Consider the following 24,577-nt stretch of genomic DNA (forward strand, 5'->3'; position numbering starts at 1 on the left):
AAGGATTCAGAATTTAGACTAAGGGCTAATGAGTTACAGGGAATACAAATTTGTCTGTGTTCAGGAAAAGGAACTGGGCCTGTGAGTGAGGTGATTCTCCTTGTTCCTCATTACAGTTCTGTTCTCGCCATTGCCCTGAATACAACCAGCTTTGAATCTCATATCATCACACCACACCATCCTCTTTCCTCCACGCTGCAGTCATCAATGAGCATCTACTCATTCTCCCTCAGTCCTTGAAGATTTTAGTTCTTGGTTCACTATCACCATCTCCAACATTAGTCCTGTGGCAATTTTTGATGATTTCAATATCCAACCAAATGATTCACTTCCTCTAGTGCCCAAATACCAATAATCCCCCTAGGTCCTATAAGACTTTGCTTTTTCCATCCTTTCATCTCACTTTACCCTTGCCCTCTATCCCTCAATTCCTCATTATCCAGCCTCAATAATAATCATAATTTCCTTACATATATATGTCACGTATGTAACACATGTCATGACACACATATGTCATACAGCATGTGTGTCACATGTCATGTAACATGTCAGTCACATGTCATATAACGTGTCACATAGTCATATATAACATCATAGATGTCACATATATATGACACATATATATGTCAACTCCCCTTTCACTCAATTATATATGGTCACTTCACTCTCCTCAGTGTTTCCCCTAGATAAAACAACTTACCCTGGTTAAATCCCACATGCTGCCTGAACATAATTGAACTGATCTCACTTCAAACACATGACCATTTACTTCAGGTAGGCCATTAAGGCTGACTGGCTATCATATGACATTTCTCTAATCCATTCACTTCCCTACTTTCCTAAATAACTATTTCCTACTTTCTTTTCTCTTTTTGAATCATCAGTATTTCCTCCCCCATTCTTAATCTTAGCTAATGTACTTAGCATTTCACTGAAAATCAGCAACAATCAAAGATCTTCCACAAACTTCCACCACTTTTCAGTCAATATCCCCTCCTGTTGCAACGGATGATGAAATGTCCATGTTTCTAGTTAAAGCCAGCCTTCCACTTGTGCAGTAGAGCACATCCCATCTTGCCTGCCCAGTAATTTTCATCCCTCTTCTGTAACACCAATTTTCCCATTTTACTGGATCACACCATCAACATATAAATACGCTTTTAACTTTTTTCAGCTAAAAACAAAACTCTTTAACTCCTTTTCTCCTACCATCAACTACCCCATTTCTTTTACAGCAAAACTCTTCCAAAGACTCATCTAGGTTCACTGTCTCCTATTCTTTCCCATCCATTCTTTCCTGAAACCATTACGTTCACACTTGTAGCAGCTTTTCACACAGGTGGTCGGTCTGCCTTCATGGAAATGCTTTTTTTCATTTGGTTTCCAGCACACTATAATCCCACTGTTTTTGAACTCCCCAGTAAGGGCAGGGATTCCTCTGCTTCTTGGCAGTGCACGATCTCAGTCTCCATTGTTGGTGATTTCTTCTCTCCCACACCGCTATGTGCTGGAATGCTCAGGGCTGAGTTTTTTTACTTCTCTCTTCCTCTACATTCCTATGTAGTCATGCACCATATAGCAATGTTTCAGTCAACAATCAACCTTATGTACAACAGTGGTCCCATGAAATTATAATGAAGCTGAATAATTCCCATTGCCTAATGATGTTGGAGCTGTAGTAACATCACAGCACCAGGTATTACTCAAGTGCTTATGGTGATGCTGGTGTAAACAAACCTACAGTGCTGCCAGTTGTATAATGATAATAATAAACTACTATGTTATTGGTTTATGTATTTACTATATTACACCTTTTTTTTCATTATTTTAGAGTGTACTCCTACTACTTACTAAAAAAAGTGACAGCCTCAGCCAAGTCCTTCAAGAGATAGTCTCAGAAAAAGCATTATTATAATAGGAGATGAGAACTGAATGCATGTTTATGCCCCTGAAGACTTTCCAGGGAGATAAAATGTGGAGGTGTAAGACAGTGATATTGATGATATGAACCTTGGGTAGGCCTAGGCTAACGTGTGTGTTTGCATCTTGGTTTTTAACAAAAAATTTTAAAATAAACAAATAAATAAGTTTATGAATTAAAGATATAAGGAAGAATTTGTACAATGTGTTTGTGTTTTAAGCTAACTGTTATTACAAAACAGTCAAAACATTAAAAAAATTACAGTTTATAAAGTTAAAAAGTTACAGTAAGCTTTCCTTAAGCTAAAATTTATTATTGAAGAAAAAATATTTTCAAATAAATTTAATGTAGCCTAAAAGCATGGTGCTTATAAAGTCCCCAGTAGTGTACAGTAATGTCCTGCGCCTTCACAATCACTCACGTGCTCACCCAGAGCACTGTAAATTTCCAGTCCTGCAAGCTCCATTCATGGTAAATGCCCTATACCTATACAGGTGCACCTTTTTTTTTTTTTGACTCTCACTCTGTCACCCAGGCTGGAGTGCAGTGGTATGATCTCAGCTCGGCTCACTGCAACCTCCATGGTGTATCATTTTTTAATCCTTTGTATTGTATTTTGACTGTACTTTCTTTATGTTTAGATATACAAACATTTACTATTATGTACAACTGCCTACAGTATTCAGTACAATAATATGCTGTACAGATAGCAGCAACAGGGTAAACCATCTAGGTTTGTGTAAGTACATCCTATGATGTCACACGATGCCGAAATCACCATTTCTCAGAATGCATCCCTGTCATCAAGCAACACATGACTGTACTTTTTATCCTCAGGTGTACTCTTCCTATAACCCTCCCTCTCCATCTCAATTATTGGTAATACTGTTTTTCCCTACAACTTAAAGTCCTCGGCTCCTTTCTTTTTCTTACACTCTATATTCAACCTGTCAGCAAATCCCACTGGCTCTACTTTTAAAACATATGTGTAGACCAGGCACGGTGGCTCACACTTGTAATCCCAACACTTTGGGAGGCTGAGGCGGGCAGATCACGAGGTCAGGAGTTCGAGACCAGCCTGGCCAAGATGGTGAAACCCCGTCTCTACTAAAAACACACAAAAAATTAGGTGTGGTGGCATGCACCTGTAATCACAGCTACTTGGGAGGCTGAGGCAGGAGAATCACTGGAACCTGGGAGGCACTCCAGCCTGGGTGACAGAGGGAGGCTCTGTCTCCAAAAACATAAATAAATAAATAACTTATTTTGGGACTATGTAGAATATTTAGCAAAGTATTTACCAGGCAGCAGTCAATACAATATACCTTTCCCCCAAATTTCCCCCTTTAACTTTTTGCACCCTCTAATAATTCCCACCATAAATCATGCTCATAATGCTAACCATAAGGAATATTCTAAGAACTATGTTTTATCTGAAATTTAATAACTGTTTTATCTAAAATTTAATAATTTATTTTTTAAAAGTATTATTTTAATTGACTAATAAAAATTGAATATATTTCTGTGTACAGCATGTTTTGAAATAAATATACATTGTGGAATGGTTACATTGAGTTAATTAATCTATGTATTACCTCATATACTTATTTTTTTGTAATGAGAACACTTAAAATCTACTCTCTTAGCAATTTTCAAGAATATAAACGCAGTGGTATTAACTCTAGTTCTCATGTCATATAATAGCTCTGGTGAACTTACTTCTCCCATCTAATTGAAATTTTGCAGCCTTTGACCAACATCTATTCCAATACCCTGAATCCCTTCCAGCCCTTTGTAACCACCATTCTACTCTCTCTGAGTTTAATTTTTTTCCACATATAAGTGAGATCATGAAGTAAATATAATGTCCTCAAGGTTCATCTATGTTGTTGCAAATGACAGGATTTCCTTCTTTAATAAAGCTAAATAGTATTCCATTGGGTATATGTACCACATTTTCTTTATCCATTTATCTGTTGAACACTTAGGCTGATTCCATTTTTTGGTTATTGTGAGTGTTGCAATGAACCCAGTTACATACATCTATTCAAGATCTTGATTTCATTCCCTTTGAATATATACATACCCAAAAGTGAGACTGCTGGATCATGATACTTCTATATGTAAATTTTCAAGGAACTTCCATACTGTTTTCTATGGTTGTACTAATTTACATTCTCATCAACAGGATGCAATCGTTCCCCTTTCTCCATTTCCTTTCCAACACCTGTTACCTTTATCTTTTTGACAATAGCTATTTAATCATTTATTTTTAAATAATTTTGAAATCATAGAAACACTGCCAGAAAAGTAAAAGAACCCTACATTTGTTTCACCCAAATTCCCTGAGTGTTAAGTTATGACATTTGCTCCAGTGCCCACCCAACTGCTCCTACACACGCTAATTTTTTCCGAAACTTTTGAGAGCAAGCTATAGGCGTGAGGTCCTGTCTTCCCTAAATACTGCAGTATGGATATCCTAAAACAAAGATCTTCTAACATAACCAAATCCCAGATTCCAAATTCATAAACCAACTGTTACAACACAGCCATCCAGTTTAAACACTTCATCCAAATGCCAAGTTTCAGCAGTCTTTTCCATGATGCTATCAAGGACACAAAATTGCTTAGCTGCCTCATTATTTAGTTGCTTAGTCTTTCCCTTTCGTTCATGTCCCTGATGTGTTTTGAAAATTTTATGCCTTACATTCTGTAGGATGACCTTGAACCTGGGTGGTATTTCCTCCTGATTAGACTTAGTTACAGTATTCTTGGCAAGAATACCATACAAATGATGATGTGCCAGGAAACATAGGATGTCAAATTGTCGTACCACTGGTGATATTCATCTTGATCCATAATTCTGCTACTCAATTTCTTAAAGTTGAAGAGGTATTCTGAGATTTTACTAATACTCTGTTCCCCATCAATCCTCTGCCCAGCATATTTGCAGCCACTGATTACTCCTCTCAAATTACCTCTATGATAGTGACCAAATGTGCTTCTGTATACCCATTGTTTTATAACCGTGACTTTTAGTTTTGTTATCAACTTCTCCCCCAAATAATCTACTGTTTACTGATTTATGTTATTATGAACTCGTGTATTCTTATTTAATTCAGTGTGTTATAATTTATTATAGTGATTTATTTTGATCCTCAAATTTGTTCTTGGTTTTCCCAGTGGGAGCCCTTTTACACTGAATCCTGTTCCCTTTGACATGTCCCCATTATTCTCTGAGCATTTCAGTAGTTTTCTGGTATAACGACACGTTCTGGGCACACCTTTTACTTTCCTCCCCTTTCTTTGGTATTTTGAAACCAAGATCTGGAAGGAAGTGGCCTCACTGCTATTGGGATGCAGCACACCAACATCGAATATATATATATGCATACAGATGGACATATACATCTATAACTATTTCTAGATCTCAGTCCAAGAATAAAAATAAAACTCTAAGTTCACACTTGTACTCTTAATTCCAATCCAACACATCTTTGGGCCCTTCCTAGCCTAACTTCTTTCTAAATACCTTCTCTGGAAACTTGGCTGCCATTACCTTCAATATATTTACTTACTTATTCAATCCATTTACTTATTTACTCAATGTAACCAAAATCCAAATGACACTGGCTAATTCTTCTTACCACTTCTGTATTCCTCCCTCACCACTTCACATCCGTGGCTGCCAGCTTCATGCCTGTTGTGGTTCCCCAACCCTCTCCAATATGCAGTGACCTCAGTCACCATGCTGATGCTTCCATGCCGGGAAGAGAAGGTGAGACAGTAAGATTCTTTATAGTTTTTATGTGAATATATAGATACACACACACACACACACAGATTTTATGTATTATGTATACTGATAATGATGATATCTTGGGGATAGGGTCCAAATCTAAATATGAAATTCATTTATGTTTCATATACTCAATACACATAGCCTGAAAGCAACTGTATACAATATTTCTAATAATTTTGTGCATGAATCCAAGTTGTGTTCAATTCTTATGTGTGTAATTTCCCACTTGTGGTGTCATGATGGTACTCAAAAAGTTTTGAATTTTGGAGAACTTCAGATTTCAGTCAGGATGCTTAACCTGTATAAGAAACTCACACAACTCAATAGCAAAAACCCAAATAACGTGATTAAAAAATGAACAAAGAGTTTGAATTTACATTTTTCCAAAGAAGACATAAAAATGTCCAACAGGCATATGAAAAAATGCTTCACATCACTAATCAATAGGAAAATTCAAATCAAAACCACAATGAGCTATCACCTCATATCTGTTAGGATCCAGCTAATATCAAAAAGACAAGAAAGACAAGTGTTGGCCAGGGTGTGGAAAAAAGGGAACCCTTTGTACACTTTAGGTGGGAATGCAGATTGGTGCAACCACTATGGATAACAGTATGGAGGTTCTTCAAATAATTAAAAACAGAACTAGTATAGGTCCAGCAATCCCTCTGTCGGGTATATTATGACAGGAAATGAAATAGGATCTTGTAGAGATATCTGCACTCCCATGTCACTGCAGCATTATTCACAATGGCCAAGATAGAAAAACAACCTGTATCCAATGATGCATGGATAAATAAATTGTGGTAGATATATATAATAGAATATTATTCAGCCTTTAAAAAGGAAAGAAATCCTGCTATTTGTGATAAGAAGGATGAACCTTGAGGACACTATGATAAGTGAAATAAGCCAGATCCAGAAAGAAAAATACTGTATAATCTCACTTATACATGGAATATTTTTAGAAAGTTGAAGACAAAGTGGTATGGTGATTACTAGGGGCTAGGTGGGTAGGAAATGTAGAGAAGTCAAAGGGTACAAATTTCCAGGTAGGTAGAATGAATAAGCATTGAGATTTAATGTACAGAGTAAGAACTACAGTTAGTAACATTGTAATGCCGGCCAGATGTGGTGGCTCACACTTGGAGTTCAAGACCAGCTGGGGTGACAGAGAAAGACCTTGTCTCTCAAAAAAAAAAAAAAAATCTGGGCTATGGTGGCATGCACCTGTAGTCCCAGCTACTTGGGGCACTGAGGCAAAAGGCTCGCTTGAGCCTGCAAGTTTGAGGCTGCAATGAGCTATCATCATGTCACTGTACTCTATCCTGGGTGATAGAGGGAGACCTTGTCTCAAAAAAAAAAAAAAAAAAAAAAAAAAAAACCCAAAAGAACAAACCAAAAAAACCTCCTTAATAACACTGTAATGTATATCAAAAATTTGTTATAGATTTTAGGTGTTCTTATCATACACACAGATACAAGGTAACTAGGATAATGAATATTAATCTGTTTGATTGAAACAATAATTTCAATATGCATATATGTCAGAATATCATGTTGTATACATTAAATATATAATAAAATATAAATAAATTTTTAAAAACAGCAAGCCAAGCTTGAGGTTTCAGGGCTGCTAGGCATTTCATTTTCATTTTTTAAGCATATAAAATCCACCATTTAAAGGATAACCTAAGTAAACATGGCTATATTTACAAAGCAGAACTCTGGAGAATAGAGTTATACAATATAATGATTTTCACATTTTCTGAAGTTAGAAAATCTTCTAAATGTTTACAAATAATCACAAACCTCAGCTCTGCACGCATTACAGGCAAATTGTTATCTATAGCTGCTACTAGAAATGCATCAATGCTCACTTGGGTTCCACAGTGTTTTAAAATTTAGTTAACCAAGATAATGGTAATACTAGTACTATATGATTCACTGTTCCTATTTTCTTCTATGTATCATACAGATGACTATCTCTTTCATTCCTATTTCAACAGATCATTGTGTAAATTAATTTATCCCATCTCCTGTTTTTATTTTCTCCATAATACAATCAAAAATCAGAACAGAATGAAAAACACATTTTTAAATTGATAAGGAAATTGAAGGAATGCTTATCTGATTGCGTGAATAATGTATCTTACACATACATACTCATGATGGATTAAGTTGAAAAACATAATTCTCTATTCCCTCTATCCCTCTTCTATTTGACTTTCAGAAAAATATAAGTAACAGAATACGGAAGGTACATAGTATATAGATGTTTCCCATTAAAACTAATGAAAAAATAAAAATCAGGATAGAAACTATAGCACTGATAATTATGAAAGGAAAACAAATCCTAACAATTAAATACAATTCATTATTAAGAAAAGTTATAGAACTCTGATGTCACTCAATATTCGAAGTTATTTCATAAAGTTTATCCAGAATCACATTTCCTTATTTTAAAATTGTATAGAAAATTTCTGGACTTCCATTTTTTGGAATAGGTGACAGAAAACTCGATTTGGAGGTAGTAATACAAGTATACCTCACTTTACTGAGCTTTGCTTTACTGCACTTCGTAAGTACTGTAAATTTTACAAATTTAAGGTTTGCGACACCACATTGAGAAAATCAGCACCATTTTTCCAACAGCACATGCTCATGTGTCTCTGTCACATTTTGGTAATTCTTAACAATAATCTGTTACAGTGATCTGTGGTCTTTAATGTTAATATTGTGACTGTTTTGGGACATCACAAACTACTTCCATGTAAAAGCAAACACAAATAATATATTCTGTTTGTACCACCAATTTAGCCGTTCTTTCTTCCTCTCCTCAGGCCTCCCTAGTTTCAGACGCAACAATTTAATAACCCTGCAATAGTCTCTAAGTGTTCAAGTGAAAGGAAGAGTTGCATGACTCTCACTAATCGAAAGTTAGAAATGAGTAAGCTTACTGAAGAAGGCAGGTCCAAAGCTGAGACAGGCTGAAAGCTAGGCCTCTTGCACCAGTTAGCCAAGTTGTGAATGTAAAGGAAAAGTTCTTGAAGGAAATCGAAAGTGTTACTCCAGTGAACACATGAATGATGAGAATGCCAAGCAGACTTGTTGCTGACAGGAAGAAAGTTTTGTGGTCTTGACAGAAGATCAAACCAGCTATGACATTCCCTTAACCCAAGATCTAATTCAGAGAAAGGTCCTAAAACTCTCTTTAATTCAATGAAGGCTGTGAGAGGTGAGGTAGCTGAGAGGTGAGAGGTGAGGAAGCTGCAAAAGAAAGTTTTAAGGTGGCAAAGGTTGGTCCATGAGATTTATGGAAAGAAACCATCCATTCTGCAGTATCCACAATATAAAAGTACAAGGTGAAGCACCAAGTGCTAATGTAGAAGCTTCAGCAAATTAATCAATAAGATCTAGCTAAGATCATTGACGAAGGTGGCTACTCTAAATAACACATTTCAATGTAGATGACACAGACTTCTACTGGAAGATGATGCCATCTAGAAATTTCATACAATGCATGGCTTCAAATCCTCAAAGGACAGACTGACTCGTTAGGGACTAATGCAGCTGGTGACTTGAAGTTGAAGCCAATGGTCACTGACCACTCCAAATAACCTAGAGCCCTTAAGAATTATGCTAAATCTATACTGCTTTTGTGTTCTATAAGTGAAAATAAAGGCAGGATGACCGCACACCTACTTACAATATATTTTAGTTATTATTTTAAGCCCACTTTTGAGACACACTGCTCAGAAAATAAAGGATTTTAAAATATTACTGCTCATTGACAAATACAACCGGTCACCTAAGAGCTCTCATGGAAATATATAAGGAGATTAAGGTTGTTTTTATGCCCGCTAACACAACATCCATTCTGCAGCCCATGAATCAAGAAGTAATTCTGATTCTCATGTCTTTTTTTTTCCATTTGGTACCGATAGGGTCTCACCCTGAGGCGCAGGGTGGTCTTGAACTCCAAGCCTCAAGTAAGCCTCCTGCCTCAGCCTCTCAGTGTTGGTATTATAGGTGCATGGCCTCAAGTATTATTTAAGAAATAATTATTAAGAAATACATTATGTGGCTGGTGTAGGTGTTCATGCTGTAATCCCAGCACTTTGGGAGGCCGAGGCAGGCGGGTCACTTGAGGTCAGGAGTTCAAGACCAGCCTGGAAAACATAGGCAAACCCCGTCTCTTACAAAAAAAAATAGAAAAATTAGCTGGGCATGGTGGCATGCCTAGAGTCCCAGCTATTGGGAGGCTGAGGCAGGAGAATTGGTTGAACCTGGGAGCTAGAGGTTGCAGTGAGCTGAGATCACGCCACTGCACTCTAGTCTAGGTGACAGAGTGAGACTCCATCTCAAAAAAACAAAAGAAAAGAAAAGAAATACATTACATAAGGCTAGTATAATAGCCACCATACACAGTGATTCCTCTGATGGATCTGGGCAAAGTAAATTAAAAACCTTCTAGAAAGGATTCATTATTCTAGATGCCATTAAGAACCTTAGTGGTTCATGGGAGGAGATAAATATGCCAATATTAACAGGAGTTAGGAGTAAGTTGATTCCAACCTTTAGGGATGACCTGGAGGAATTCAAGACTGCAGTGAAGAAGGAACTACAGATGTGATAGAAACAGCAAAAGAACTGGAATTAGAAGTAGAGCCTGAAGATGTGACTGAATTGCTGCAATCCTATGATCCAACTTGAATGGATGAACAGTTGCTTCTTATGGATGAGCACAGAAAAGTGGTTTCTTGAGATAGAAATTACTCCTGGTGAAGATGCTGTGATCATTGTTGAGATGACAACAAAGAATTTAGGATATTCCATAAACTTAGGTGATACTGTAGCTACAAGCTTTGAGAGGACTGACTCCAATTCTGAAAGAAGTTCTATTGTAGGTAAAATGCTATCAAATTATCATTGCATGCTATGCAGAAATCTTTCATTAAAAAAGAATCAATGTAAACTTGTCATCTTATTTTAAGATATTGCCACAGTTATCCCAACCTTCAGCAACTACAATCCCAGTAGCCATCAACATCTCTATCAGCAAAAAGACTGACTCTTGAAGGCTCAGATGATTAACATTTTTAGCAGTAAGGTATTCTTTAGGGCGCAGTGGCTCACGCCTGTAATCCCAGCACTTTGGGAGGCCGAGGCGGGCAGATCATGAGGTCAGGAAATCGAGACCATCCTGGCTAACACGGTGAAACCCCGTTTCTACTAAAGATACAAAAAATTAGCCAGGCGTGGTGGCAGGCGTCTGTAGTCCCAGCTACTCGGGAGGCTGAGGGAGAATGGTGGCATGAACCCGGGAGGCAGAGCTTGCAGTGAGCAGAGATGGCGCCACTGCACTCCAGCCTGGGTGACAGAGCGAGACTCCGTCTCCCCCCCCCCAAAAAAAAAGGATTATTTAATTAAGGTATATACCTTGTTTTTTTTAAAACATAATACTATTGCACAGTTATATGCACTGGAAAACTTAAAAACAAAACTGTATGGCTAGGCTTATTATGATATTTGCTTTATTGCAATAGTCTGGAACTGAACCTACGGTTTATAGTATACTTTGAAATATAAATCTCTGTTGAATCTTTAATAAGATGAATGTAAAGCAGGAATTTTAAAGAATGTAGCTAAATGTCTTCTATATCTTTGTTACTCAAAGCACAGCCCACAGACCAAGTAGCATCAGCGTCAGTTGCAAGCTTGTTAGAAATTCACAAGCCCCACCCCAGACCTCCTGACCAGATCCTCAAGTGATGTGGTAGTCACATGTTAAGTAGCAAGGTTCTAGACCAGTGTCAAATAGTTCACCAAATCACAGAGCTATTTTTCTGTGGCAAAAACATCCAACACCATAGATTGCCGTGTAGCACCAACAATAACACAGGCTCAGGTCATGTCTGAGATCATATTATAAACCCTGGCTATACCTCTTATTGTGTGATGTTAGACATGTTACATAATCACATGCCTTAGTTTCATCATGTGTACAATGGAGGTGAATAGGTGTATCTCATAAGAATAATGTAAAAGTTTATATATTACATGGAAATTCTTAGAATTAGTACCTGGCACACTATAGGTAATCAGAAAATGTTCACTATCGTCCTTATTTTTGGTATCAAGTTCAATTGCTATTAAGACAGTGAATACTTGGAAAGAACAAAGAAGGAATTCATGACAAATTAAAACTGAAAGTACACCCAAATTATGCCAGGTAAAAATATTTAAACCAAAATATTTTGATAAATATTAGAAATAGGTAAAAAGCATTAACGCACAAGCAGAATAAATTTTAAGCATTACAATGGCTCCATTGTTTTACTGTGCATTTATACAGTATATTAAATAGCATACTTTATCTTACCAGTCGTTTGCTATAAAGTAATGCTGTGCTGCTGCCACTGGAAACTGCCCATTTAGAAAAATGCATGACATGCTCCAATTGTTTAGAAAGTCCAGCCACTTCCTGTTGTTGTTGCATAAGTTTCATGCGATGGTCCTTTGCAAGGCTCTGAAAACAAGAAAATAATTTCAAAATTAGTATCAGCACGTAATATAGACTTTAATGGTCATTTCCAGGTAAACAAATTAGAATAACTACAATCTCTAAGTACTCAATTTACTGAAACTAAAAATACTCTTAGTGTTTTCCCTATTAGTACAAAGGATCATTTTCACTATAGCAAAAAACTGCATCCCAAATGTGGCCCCTCAGCCCTCAAGACCCTGGATCAGGGGCCTTACGTATTCTGGGAGTTAACTCTGTTCGTTCATCTTACAATACATAAAAAAGGATAGATTAGCTATAATACAGTAAAAGCCTATGAAATTCAACATTCACAAATAAGACAGATGTACTATCCAGCAAACCTGTAAAGTAACTCAATCACGTAATTTACTCAATCATATGATTTCACCTTTTAGGGATTCTACTTCACAGTTGCAATTGCAAGTAGTTTGTGCAAAACAGAGTCATGCTGTGTTGTAGATGACACTTATCCTTTGTATGTGGTAATTTTTTTAAAAGGCATCACATTATTTCTGTCTATTGAGAATTAACATGGGAGCCAACAGATGCACGATTGTGCCAATGCACTTTAAGAAAAGCTACATAAAATAATACAGATTTCTCTAAGGGAAGTATGTATGTACTTTCCTTAGAGAAGGCAGATAATCAAAAGTAGAGCACACTGAACTTGGGTATTTTAAAGGTTCCTATCCAAAAACCTCATCCTAGATCTAGCAAGGAAAAAGGAGAACAGGACTTTCTACTGTCTCAGATAAATTAGAAAAGTTTAAAACTAAAATTGCTGTACTACAACATGGACTTACATTCTCAATAAAAAGTGAACCCAGATCCTGGCCCTAGTCAGTTCCAGATTTGGAAAATACACTTGAGCTACACTGAGTTAAGGGGGACATTGCAGTTGTCTGTCTGAGGGACTGGTAACAGCCAATGACTCTGCCATATGTAATTTAAGTTCAGAGAGACAGTAATTTGCCTAGTAGGCTATTTTTGACCTCTAAAAATGTATTAAGTGTTTCTTTGGAAACATTCTAGTAGGAATAGAAATTGTTTACTTTGAAGAGGTTGAGAATTAAGAATCAGAAGCCCTGGTTTTTTGGCCTTCTATCCTAAATATCTATTTCAGCCAATTTCTTATGAGTCTTAACAGATAAAAGGGGTTATGTTTATTTGCCTTTAAAAGGGACTCCAACCAGCCTGGGCAACATAGCGAGACCGTATCTTTACAAAAAAAAAAAAAAAAAAAATTAGCCAGGAGTGGCAGCACATGCCTTGTAGTCCCAGCTTCTCAGGAGGCTCAGTCAGGAGGATTGCTTGTAGTCCCAGTTTCCCAGGAGTTTGAGGCTACGGTGAGCCAAGGCCATACCACTACACTCGAGCCTAGATGACAAACTGAGACCTTGTCTTTAAAAAGTAAAATAAGAAAATTCAGTAGAGTGAGACTTCATCTCTACAAAAATAAAAAATTAGTCAGATGTGGTTGCACAGCTACTCAGGAGGCTGAGGTGGGAAGATTGCTCAAGCTCGGGAGGTCAATGCTACAGTGAAAACACCACTGCATTCAAGCTTGGAGAACAAAGTAAAACACTGTCTCAAAAAAAAAAGCCGGGTGGGGGAGGTGGGGTAGTTCATACCTGTAATGTCAGTACTTTGGAAGGCTGAGGCAGGCAGACTGCCTGAGCCCAGGAGTTTGAGACCAGCCTGAGCCAACGTGTCAAAACCCCCTATCTCAAAAAAAAAAAAAAAAAAAATTAGCCAGGCATGGTGGCATACACTTGTAGTCCTAATTACTTGAGAGGCTGTGATGAGAGGATCACCTGAGCCCAGGAGGTGGAGGCTGTGATGAGCCGTGATTCATGCTATTGCACTTCCATCTGGGCAATAGAGCGAGACCGTGTCTCAAAAAAAAATTATTTTTTAAGAATGAACCTGGTCATCAGTAGATATATACTGACCAGGTTCATTCTTACATATTTGCAAGTCTGGTCATTTTCTTTGTAAAGCTCTTCAAGTGATTCTGATGTACACAGTCAAGTTTGAAAACACAGACATAGTAATGTATGCACTAGTAGTATCTGGGAAAGCAAATCAAAGTGATATTTGATTTTAAGCAGTTTTAGAAACTTAAATTTCTACTTAAAAAAAAATTTTTTTTTTTAAGTCACAGACCTTGAACAAATAGTTACTATAAATGGGGTCTGATTCTTCCTGCCCAAAATACTTCCTCATTAAATAACCACATTTCCAAAAGAATAGAGAATTATTTTAGTCTTTGTTTCCTGTACAGCTGGTAATACACAGGAATGACCATGCTTTCCCAGAAGGGATAGAACTTTCTGACAGAAACCTTATAATTTGGCAAACTATGACATAAAGAAGATTATCTAAATTATTTCTAGAAGTCTTATTTTTTCCTCAAATCTTCAAACATTAGGATTCTTTTATTTTTTTCTCATTTGCTTCTTTACTGTATCAATATGCTTTCTATGTCAACATACTAAAGGAATACCTAAAAACCATGCAATTAATATTATAGATTAATGTATCATGTAGGTGTTACAACTTTCTATTATTTGAACGAAAAACAACAAGTTTGGATCTTGACCTTCATGAGTTTTAAAAAGCTGAGGAAGATAGTAATGTTTTTCTTACCTGCAGTGAGAAACAACTAAGTGCCTTGGGCATATCTCCCCAAGTGCTGCTCTCGCAATTAGAATTATAAAATGTTGAGGGCAGGGCTAGCCGTACTCTTTCACCTAACTTCTCACAGGGTTGAATATATATACTTGAGAACTAAACTGAAGTGTATCTTTCTAGAAAATTTCGCTCCACTAAACCTCCTTAAGATGCAAAGTTGTCACTTCAGTTAATCTCAAAAATAACTCATCTGTTTAACATTCAGAGATCCTCCTACAAGCAAGGCATTATAATTTGTGCTATAAAGAAAACAATCAGTCGTCAGACATTCACAGTGTATTATAAAGTTTTAAATTGTCAGCTACAATACAAAATCCAGCAAAGGAAAACTTGGGAGTGGGGAAAAAAAGTATTGAATCATAAATGAAACAATTATATTAAAAGCACTATGATTTCTACTTCACAGTACTTTAGGAAATACTATGTTGAATCAATATACTATCCCATGGGCAGTCACTTACCTCTAACTGATGCAGTAGAGCTTTTCCTTTTTTATTTATTTCTACCATCAATGTAAATATAGCAACTTTAATATCCTGTTCCACCTGCTTTTGATTTTGATTTACTTCAATAATTCTGAAAATTAAAAGGGGGAAAAAACATAAGGCAGATTTTTTTGTATAATATTTAAAATTGATGTTTTAATGTCTACATTAGACCAAAATGTTTTCAGCCCTTAGAAGCTCTGCTATTTCTAAGTCCTTCACTTTAAATTGACTGTCTTGAAGATGAGACAGCAGAAATATAATTCTTCTGAAAGATATCACCACTTAATCTTAAAATTAAGTCTTGAATCTTAAAAATATATAGAGTTAGAAAAGAATGAGTACATTTTAAGAAAATACAGTTTGGAAAAATTATGATGACACCCAGGAAAATCAATGCTCTACCTAAAAGGATGGGGGATGGTGGTGGACTAAAAAGGATTTATAAACCATGATTCTGAACAAGTTCTACTATATTAATTGCAACCAAAAGCTAGAAAAGTGTACATGTGATACTCTTTTCTTAGTAATCTTAACTGCTACAGTATTCACACACCTAAGAAGAAAAAGACAAAAATACTAGTTTGCTACTTAACCCATTCTTTGCAAAATTAGCAGCCAAATAACCATGTTTTATCAACTACATACCTCTCTTGAGGTGGGAAATTAAAGAAAAAAAGAAAAATAAAATTAAAAAGAGAAAAGCAAGTTTGAAAAACAAGCTTTCCTGTATTAGGCTGACTCATCCCAGAGGCAGAAATAGGCACAGCCCAGACCCAGGAAAGTCTTGATAATATTATCTAAGAAACTAGGGCTCAAAGGAATGTGCTCTGAAGACTCTCCCAGCACTCCCTCAACATGGGGAGAAGAAAAAAACAAATTTTCTTTATTTTCCTTTCTCCTATGGTATGAGTAAACTTATGAGTTTATTGATTCCTGTTTTCTATAACTAGTAACTTTAAGTATTGTTTTATCTAAGCAGCTCAGCGAAGGTCATGAGACATGCCTGAGCGGGCCTGGATTGTAGCCATCCAGACACCATAGTGAAGGTTATGAGATAAGTCCGTGCAAGGCACTAGAGCAACCCTAGGTAACAGCCATCTAAGCCGCATAGCAAGAATCATATGTAAGTCTGAGTTATGAACCTGTCAAAGTATGATTAACTGCCTTTGTTCTGCTTCTGTACCTGAGCTTTTGTGCCACTATGCTTCACGCCACTGTAAGCTTGTTTCAAAGTAGCCCACCCTCTTTTAGAATTGTGTATAAAAGCCAAGTCCGGTCTTTGTTCTAGGCCCAGTCTTTGGCTGTTAATCCGCTGGGTCTGAGTACACTCAATAAAATCCTCCTGCTCTACCTACTGGTCTCTCCAGTCTCCTGATTCCCGCAACACTCTTACAGAAAGAAAAACATACGGTACCACACCAGAATGTTATAGAAAATAACAGAGCATCCGCCAAACTTTGTGAGATTAAATTAAAAGCTTAATTTCTTCTGCAAGCTTCTCCCATAGTTACCCTCCAAAACTTCAAACTGGCAGAAACTTTATTTCCTGCTGGAAATTCTTCAAGATAATTGTTTGACATCAACATTACTACAGGATCAAGGGAACCAGATAAGCCTGAGAAGCAACCAATCTCAAAAAACTCATTTAAGTATTCATGATGGTAGAATAGGATGAATAAGGGAAAAACAGTGGCATGGGGGCAAATGCATAAAAATGAATATCAGTTACTCTAATAAATGTACCCTTTTATAATCAGATAGGTTATAAAGATATATAAGCAATTTGCACTTAACAAAGATTCTTTAATTTTTGCCTCAATTCAGAAATCAAAATTGTTACACACAATGTTATAATTTTGTAGAAGAAATAAAGCACAAATCACTTTACAAAAATAAAAGAACAAATTTGAAGAACACTATCTTAAGACTTACTATAAAAAGCTACGATGATCAAGATCATGAAAGTGAAGTACTAGCAATGAGAAAAACACAATGGAACAGAATAATAATCCCACAGAGAAACAGTTTTTTCAACAAATGATAGTGGGAGAAATTGACATCCATACATTAAAAAAATGTAAACTTTGACCATAACTCAAACCATATGCTCAGTGAAACAGTAAGAAAAAAGTCAAAGGGATAAATTTCATTAAGGGCAGATCTTTAATTTAAAATTAATTATTTTACAATTGCTACCTTTTGCCACTAGATGGTAGAAATGCCTATAATTATCTCTCTTCATTCATTCAATAAATATTCATTACAAATTTTCAATTACTCAGAATAAAAAAATTTTAAACCCACCAATTATTCTACTTGGCAAAATATACTATTCTGATTAGAATATGGTAAATAAAGGAAATAGTATTTCATTAACTATAGTTGTGTCAAAGAGAAAGGTAAAAAGAGGGCCGGGTATGGTGGCTCACACCTGTAATCCCAGAACTTTGGGAGAATGAGGTGGCAGATCACCTGAGGTCAGTAGTTCGAGACCAGGCTGGCCAACATGGTGAAACCCCATCTCTACTAAAGATACAAAAATTAGCTGGGCACAGTGGTGGGCACCTGTAATCCCAGCTACCTGGGAGGCTGAGGCAGGAAGATTGCTTGAACCCAGGAGGCAGAGGTTGCAGTGAACTGAGATCGCACCACTGCACTCCAGCTTGGGTGACAGAGTGAGACTCTGTCTCAAAAAAAAAAAAAAAAAAGGAGAGGGGTAAAAACAAATGAGAGCTGATAACGAGAAAAACTAAAAGACATACAACATAATGCATAATAATAAATAGATACAATAATGATGCTGGGGCATCAAGAAATAGTAAAATTATGTTTAAAAATCTCTTTTAAGGAAATCAGGTAATACAGGGAATTCATTACCTTAAAAAATTTCCAAATGCTTCACCCCCAGTTGTGTTCCAAAATGATAGTAACAGATTGATGACTGTCTTAAAGGCTGACACAACTGATACATGGGAAAACATTTAAATTCTCTGTGAGGTCTCTTTTACTCTGGCTCATTCTAATGAACATTTCTTGACTTATGTAGGCAGTGACATTTCTTTTGTGTGTGAAACAACAGAAGAGGTCATGGGATTTCATAGGTGTATAAATTAAATGTCAGTATGTGCCCTACATGGGATTTAAAAAGGGGTTAGACAACACCTTCAGCTGCCCCTGCTCCACGGAGGTTAGTGGTTCTCCCCAGTCACTGATGTCTAAGACTTTGGACAGTTGATGATTTTCTTACCAGGACAAAAGGCATAATAAGTAATTGTTTAAGTAAGCATTTTATCAGGCAAGAAGTAAAAAGTGTGTGGAACAGTTTAACAATCCCTGTATCCTAGTGTCTTAAAATTTCCACCTGTTTGCAGTTTTAAAAAATCACAGCATAAGGCAGGCATCTCAAATTTCAGCAAACCTTAAAATAACAATTCAGGGTTCATTCAAGTGTTAAATATTTTACAATACTGGCACAAAATGGTTGGTTTTGCATTTAAATCTTGGTATTTCTTTAAAATTGGAAAATAAGTGATAATAAGTTATCAATACCTATTAGATAAATGAGCTATCAAAATACTAAATGTAGTTTATTATCATATGAGTTTTGAAATTTTACAGCAGAAAAGAATGCTTTCCAACTAAGTTTCTGGGAAAGTCTTATCAACCATGTGTTATTGCTGTCATCTAATAACTTATTACTTAACTGTGAGTTAAGGAAAATGTTCTAAAAGTGAATATACTTCACAAATTATATAAAAATGATTATATAATACCATAAAATTACCTGTTTTGGATCTGATTTCCTGTGAATTTTATGTATTTTGTTTTTTCCATCAGTTTGGTGATTAGTGTATCTATGATCACTTTCTGATTCTGAAAAGCTTCTTCTATAAATTGATACCTGAAGAAATAAGCAAATTATTTCATATAAAAACATATAATGAGGAAAAGTCCAAGAATAAAAAGACTGATAAAAACATAAAATAGGATTATAAAGAATTTATATAACAATCTTTTAAAACATCAAATGTATCCCTAATAAAGCAAGTTTTCCCCACCTCTCAAATTATCCTTCAAGAAAGATTATGGACACGTAAATAGTTTGAAAGTTTGAGAACCACGTGCATCCATCATTCAGTTTTATAAGCTTACAGAGTTCACTTTCACTTGGTGGACTTGGCAAAAAATAGTCAATGATATATAATCTGACTTATTAACTATATTGTAATTTCTACATTATGCAAGCCTGCTGAAAACAAACATTTCAAAAGACCATTTTTAAATAATAGGTAGTTATGTTCTAGGGGCCACAAAGAAAAATTGGGATAAATACAGAGAGAGAAGGGCAAAATTCTAGACGTTATGCCTTGTGATAAAACTTTAAGCAACAGTATAATAAGATATAGCACTTTAAAAAGTTTCCAATTTGAAAGTGAGGAAAGATCATTTACTTTGCCAGACTATGTTTGATAACTGAAGAGAAGTTCTAGAGAAGATAGAAAGGCAATGATATAGAAGATACATATCAAGAGTTTTATTTAAGTTTTCCTATAAAATGTACAAAATACAATATTTCTAAATTAACATATTTTATATAATGTGATTTTAAATGTTTACATGTAATTAAATAGGGTTGCCAGTTAGAAAAAGGGGATACCCAGTTAATAATTACATTGGATTTCCTTTGTACATAATCATATCTGTGAATAATAACATTTCAAACACTTTCATAGGCAACTCAAGTTTTTTTTATCTTAGTAAACTTTTTCTTTACTACACTTATTTAATATAAGGTTACATGAAATGGTCAAAATGGTCACCCTTATGTTGTTCCTCATCTCAATGCAAAGACTTTCAATATTCCAATATTAAGTATGTTTTCTACTTTCCATAAATAATCTTTATCAGGCTTAGGAAATTCTTTTTTTATTTCTAGTTTGCTAAGATGTTAGGAAGGTATATTTAATTTTTATGGAATGTTTCTACTGCTTCTATTGAGATAGGCATATACTTTTTCCTTTATTCTTTTAATATGACATGAAAGGTTTTAGCATCAATGATTTTGGCATGTTAAATGAATTTTGTATCCCCAAAATGAGGCCAAATTGGTTGTGATTACACTGTCCAAAAATGACAATACTACGAGATTTAAGGCAAGTTTTTCCCTCCTCTCAAATCATCTGTTTTCTACTTATTTTCCATTTCTTGGAATTTTCACATTCATTTCATGGGTGAAACTGGCCTGTAATTTTTCATTTCTATTCCTTGTCAGTTTTGGTGTAAAAGTTATGCTGGCTTCATATAACAAGTTGGAAAGAATTCATTTTTTTTGCCACTCTCCGGACAAGTCTGTATAAGAAAGGGGCTTTTTTGTTTTTGTTTTTGTTTTTTTTTGAGACAGAGTCTCGCTCTGTCCCCCAGGCTGGAGTGCAGTGGCACGATCTCGGCTCACTGCAAGCTCCGTCTCCTGGGTTCAGGACATTCTCCTGCCTCAGCCTCCCGAGTAGCTGGGACTATAGGCGCCCGCCACCGCGCCCGGCTAATTTTTTGTATTTTTTTAGTAGAGACGGGGTTTCACCGTGGTCTCGATCTCCTGACCTTGTGATCCGCCCGCCTCGGCCTCCCAAAGTGCTGGGATTACAGGCGTGAGCCACCGCGCCCGGCCTTTGTTTGTTTTTTGAGACGGAGTCTCGCTCTGTAGCCCAGGCTGGAGTGCAGTGGCGCAATCTTGGCTCACTGCAAGCTCCGCCTCCCGGGTTCATTTGCCTGCCTCAGCCTCCCGAGTAGCTGGGACAACAGGCGCCGGCCACCACGCCTGGCTAATTTTTTGTATTTTTAGTAGAGACGGGGTTTCACCATGTTAGCCAGGATGGTCTCGATCTCCTGACCTTGTGATCTGCCCGCCTTGGCCTCCCAAAGTGCTGGGATTACAGGTGTGAGCCACCGCGCCAGGCCAAAAGGGGCTATTTTTACCTTAACTATGTGGTACATTTATTGGTGTCATTTGCATGTGTAATTTTCTTTGTGGGAAGGTTTTAAATTATGAATGAACATTAAAGGACTATTCTTTCTATTGTATTTAGCGTAAGTTTTGGTAAAAACTTCATTTTCTAAGAGTTTTCCAATATCATGTAAAAATTTTCATTATAACATTTGAAATATGGAGTAACGCCACTTTCCTACTCCTGGTAGTGGTTATTTGGGCCTGCTCTCTCAATCACTCGTACAGAGAATTGTTGATTATTTAGTAGTCTTTTGAAAGACTGAATTTTTGGCTTTGACTATTTCTACACTTGTCTTTATTATGTTTCTTTTAAAACACACTTACTTTGGGTTTAATCTGCTACTTTTCCTAAACTGCAATAAATGTTTAGTGAATTGACTTTATCCTTAACATACAACATATGCATTTAATAATATAAACTGTCCTCCAAATATGGCTTCAGTTATTAAAAAGAAAAACCTCAAGGCTTGATTGACTGATATTTTCACTACTATTCAAATCAAAATGTTTTCTAATATCTACTGGAATTCCTTGTTGATGATTTAAATGTATTAAACTGCTTATTTTATAATAATTTCAAAGTTAAATTTCCAAGTATATAGAGATCATATATCTCCTTACACAGATTAATCAATTTTTTAGTTTGCCTCCTCATAGCCCTTTAACCCTTTAATAAATTAAGTGTGCATTTCCTAAAAACAAGGATTTTCTTATGTATTCATAGCAAAGTTAAAAAAAAAAAACTGACCTTGTTACAGTACTTTAACCTATAGACCATGCTTCTTACTTGTATCATTTGACTCAATAATGTCTTCTAAATACTTTTTTCCTTTAAACCAGAATTCCAGGATCATGTATCAGCAGACTTTAGTTATCACAAGAATTTCATTTCCAAATATATAGTATCTTTCAATCTTTCCAAATTTAAGACTTTAGCATATGGTCAGTTAAAAATATTTTATTGTAAGAATGTATATTTTGGGGTACAGTGTTCCATAATGTCCATACGACGTTATGTTAATTGTGTTATTCAATCTTATTTATCTTTTTTTTTTTGAGATGGAGTTTTGCTTTTGTCACCTAGGCCAGGGTGCAATGGTGCCATCTCTGTTCACTGCAACCTCCACCTCCCAGGTTCCAGCAATTATCTTGCCTAAGCCTCCCGAGTAGCTGGGATTACAGGTGTGAACCACCGTGCCCAGCCCTTATTTATCTTTACTGATTTTTTAGTCTGTTTGTTTTGTCAGTTATGTATGTGTGTATGTATTTATTTGTGCGAGCCACCATGCTTGGCCCTTATTTCTCTATCTTTACTGATTTTTTAGTCTGCTTATTGTGTTGTTTATTTACTTATTTATTTTTTAGAGATAGGTCTTGCTATGTTGCCCAGGCTGAACTCAAACTCCTGGACTTCAGCCATCCTCCCACCTCAGTTTCCTGAGTAGCTAGGTAGCTAGCACTTACAGGTACCTGCCACACTACTCGGCTTCGATTATTGCGTAAAGTGGTAAGATTTTCCACTGTGACTATGGAGTTTTCTATTAGTTTGAAGTTCTGTCATTTTTTTGTAAGTTTATAACCTGTATAAATTTACAACTCATATCTTTTAGATGAAGAGAGTCTTTCATCCTTACAAAGTGTCCCTCTTTATCTCAAATAATGGATTTTGTCTACTATGCCATTTTGCCTCTGGTTAGTATTTATATGGTGTGTCTTTTCCCATTAAGTCTTTTATATATTGAGTTTTTTAGATATTTCTCATAAAAAGAAAATAGCACATTTTTCTATTTTCCTTCTTATCCAGTCTGAAACCTGTCTTATAATTTGGAACATTTTGTCTGTTCACATTTAGTATAATTATAGTATATTTGTAGATCTACCAACTTACCAAGGCCTCATTATATTCCATCTGTTCTTTATTTCTTTTTCTCACTTTTTTGGCCTTTGTTTATACTGATTATTCCACATTCCCACAACTCTCCACACCTTGGTAATTATATGTACTTATTATTCTTTTAGTGACTACTCTAGACATTACAAAAACAGATATTTACATATCATCTAATATTTGTACTTTTTACCCTCTTCCTAGACTATGCACGGACCTTAGAACATAAATTCCATACCCTTTTAGCACATTTACTGCTATGTGATATACATATACACATACCACACCAAAAAGATACTGTTTCCTAAGTCAACATTCATTTAGATTTACTCATACCTATTATTTTAATTGCTCCATATTCCTTTCTGTATCTTCTATTATTTTTCTTCTGCTAAGAGGTACTTTAAGTGAGAGTTTATCAGGGATATGCTCTCCCAGTGTATTTTGCCTGAAACATTTTTCATCCACCTTCATATTTAAAGAATATGCTTACTGGGTACAGAATTTTAGATTTGAAAGTTACTTTATTTTTGCACTTTAAAAATATTACTTTCTTAATTATCCTGCTAGAGGTTTGTGAAACTTCTTAAATATAGGCTAAATGCCTTTCGTCAGCTTCTGAAAGTTCTCAGCCATTACATTCTGTCTTCAGATATTGCTTCCTTCCCATTCTCTGTACTTTCCATCCTTCTTGGACTGCAATTACATCCATATTAGATCTTCAATGTCTTCTACTTTTCATCCTCCTCTTGTTGATGATGCTTCTTTCTGGATATTTTCTTAATTTTCTTCTAGCTCATTAATTCTCATTTCATGCTATGCCAAATCTGTTCTTAAGCCCTTCTACTGAGTTAATTTCAGATACCGTAATTTTCAGGGTTTTCTTTCTTTCTTTCTTTTTTAAAGACAGGGTCTCATCCTTTCACTTAGGCTGGAGTGCGGTGGCACTATCACTGCAGCCTTGAACTCCTGGGCTCAAGCAATCCCGGGAGCTCAGGTGGGAGCACCTCAGTCTCTCAAGTAGCTAGGAATACAAGCACATACCACTGTGCCCAGCAAATGTTTTGTTGGGATGGGGTCTCACTATGTTCACATTGTCTAATCTCCTAACAAACCTGGTTATTTCTAATTCTGTGAATATCGTTTTTCCAAAATTCATTATTGACTAAGTTGGAGGCCTAGATGTCTTCTTTGTCTTTCTGGTAAGGATTTACATTTGATTCTACCAGG

At 36.0% G+C, this 24,577-nt stretch overlaps 1 protein-coding gene across 2 annotated transcripts in view; it reads right to left on the bottom strand.

Annotated features, from left to right (window-relative positions):
• LOC105471312 (tripartite motif containing 24) overlaps positions 1-24,577 on the bottom strand; it is a 124,196-nt gene that overhangs the window by 37,733 nt on the left and 61,886 nt on the right. For both annotated transcript variants that reach the window (XM_011723738.3, XM_011723737.3), the window contains exons 5-7: positions 19,240-19,356; positions 15,429-15,543; positions 12,109-12,255 (exon numbers count right to left, since the gene is read on the bottom strand). In XM_011723738.3, coding sequence (XP_011722040.1) covers positions 12,109-12,255; positions 15,429-15,543; positions 19,240-19,356 — 379 coding nt within the window. The remainder of the gene's footprint in view (positions 1-12,108; positions 12,256-15,428; positions 15,544-19,239; positions 19,357-24,577) is intronic.

The sequence above is a fragment of the Macaca nemestrina genome, chromosome 4, assembly GCF_043159975.1.
Source record: "Macaca nemestrina isolate mMacNem1 chromosome 4, mMacNem.hap1, whole genome shotgun sequence".
In the NCBI taxonomy this organism is placed as follows: domain Eukaryota; kingdom Metazoa; phylum Chordata; class Mammalia; order Primates; family Cercopithecidae; genus Macaca; species Macaca nemestrina.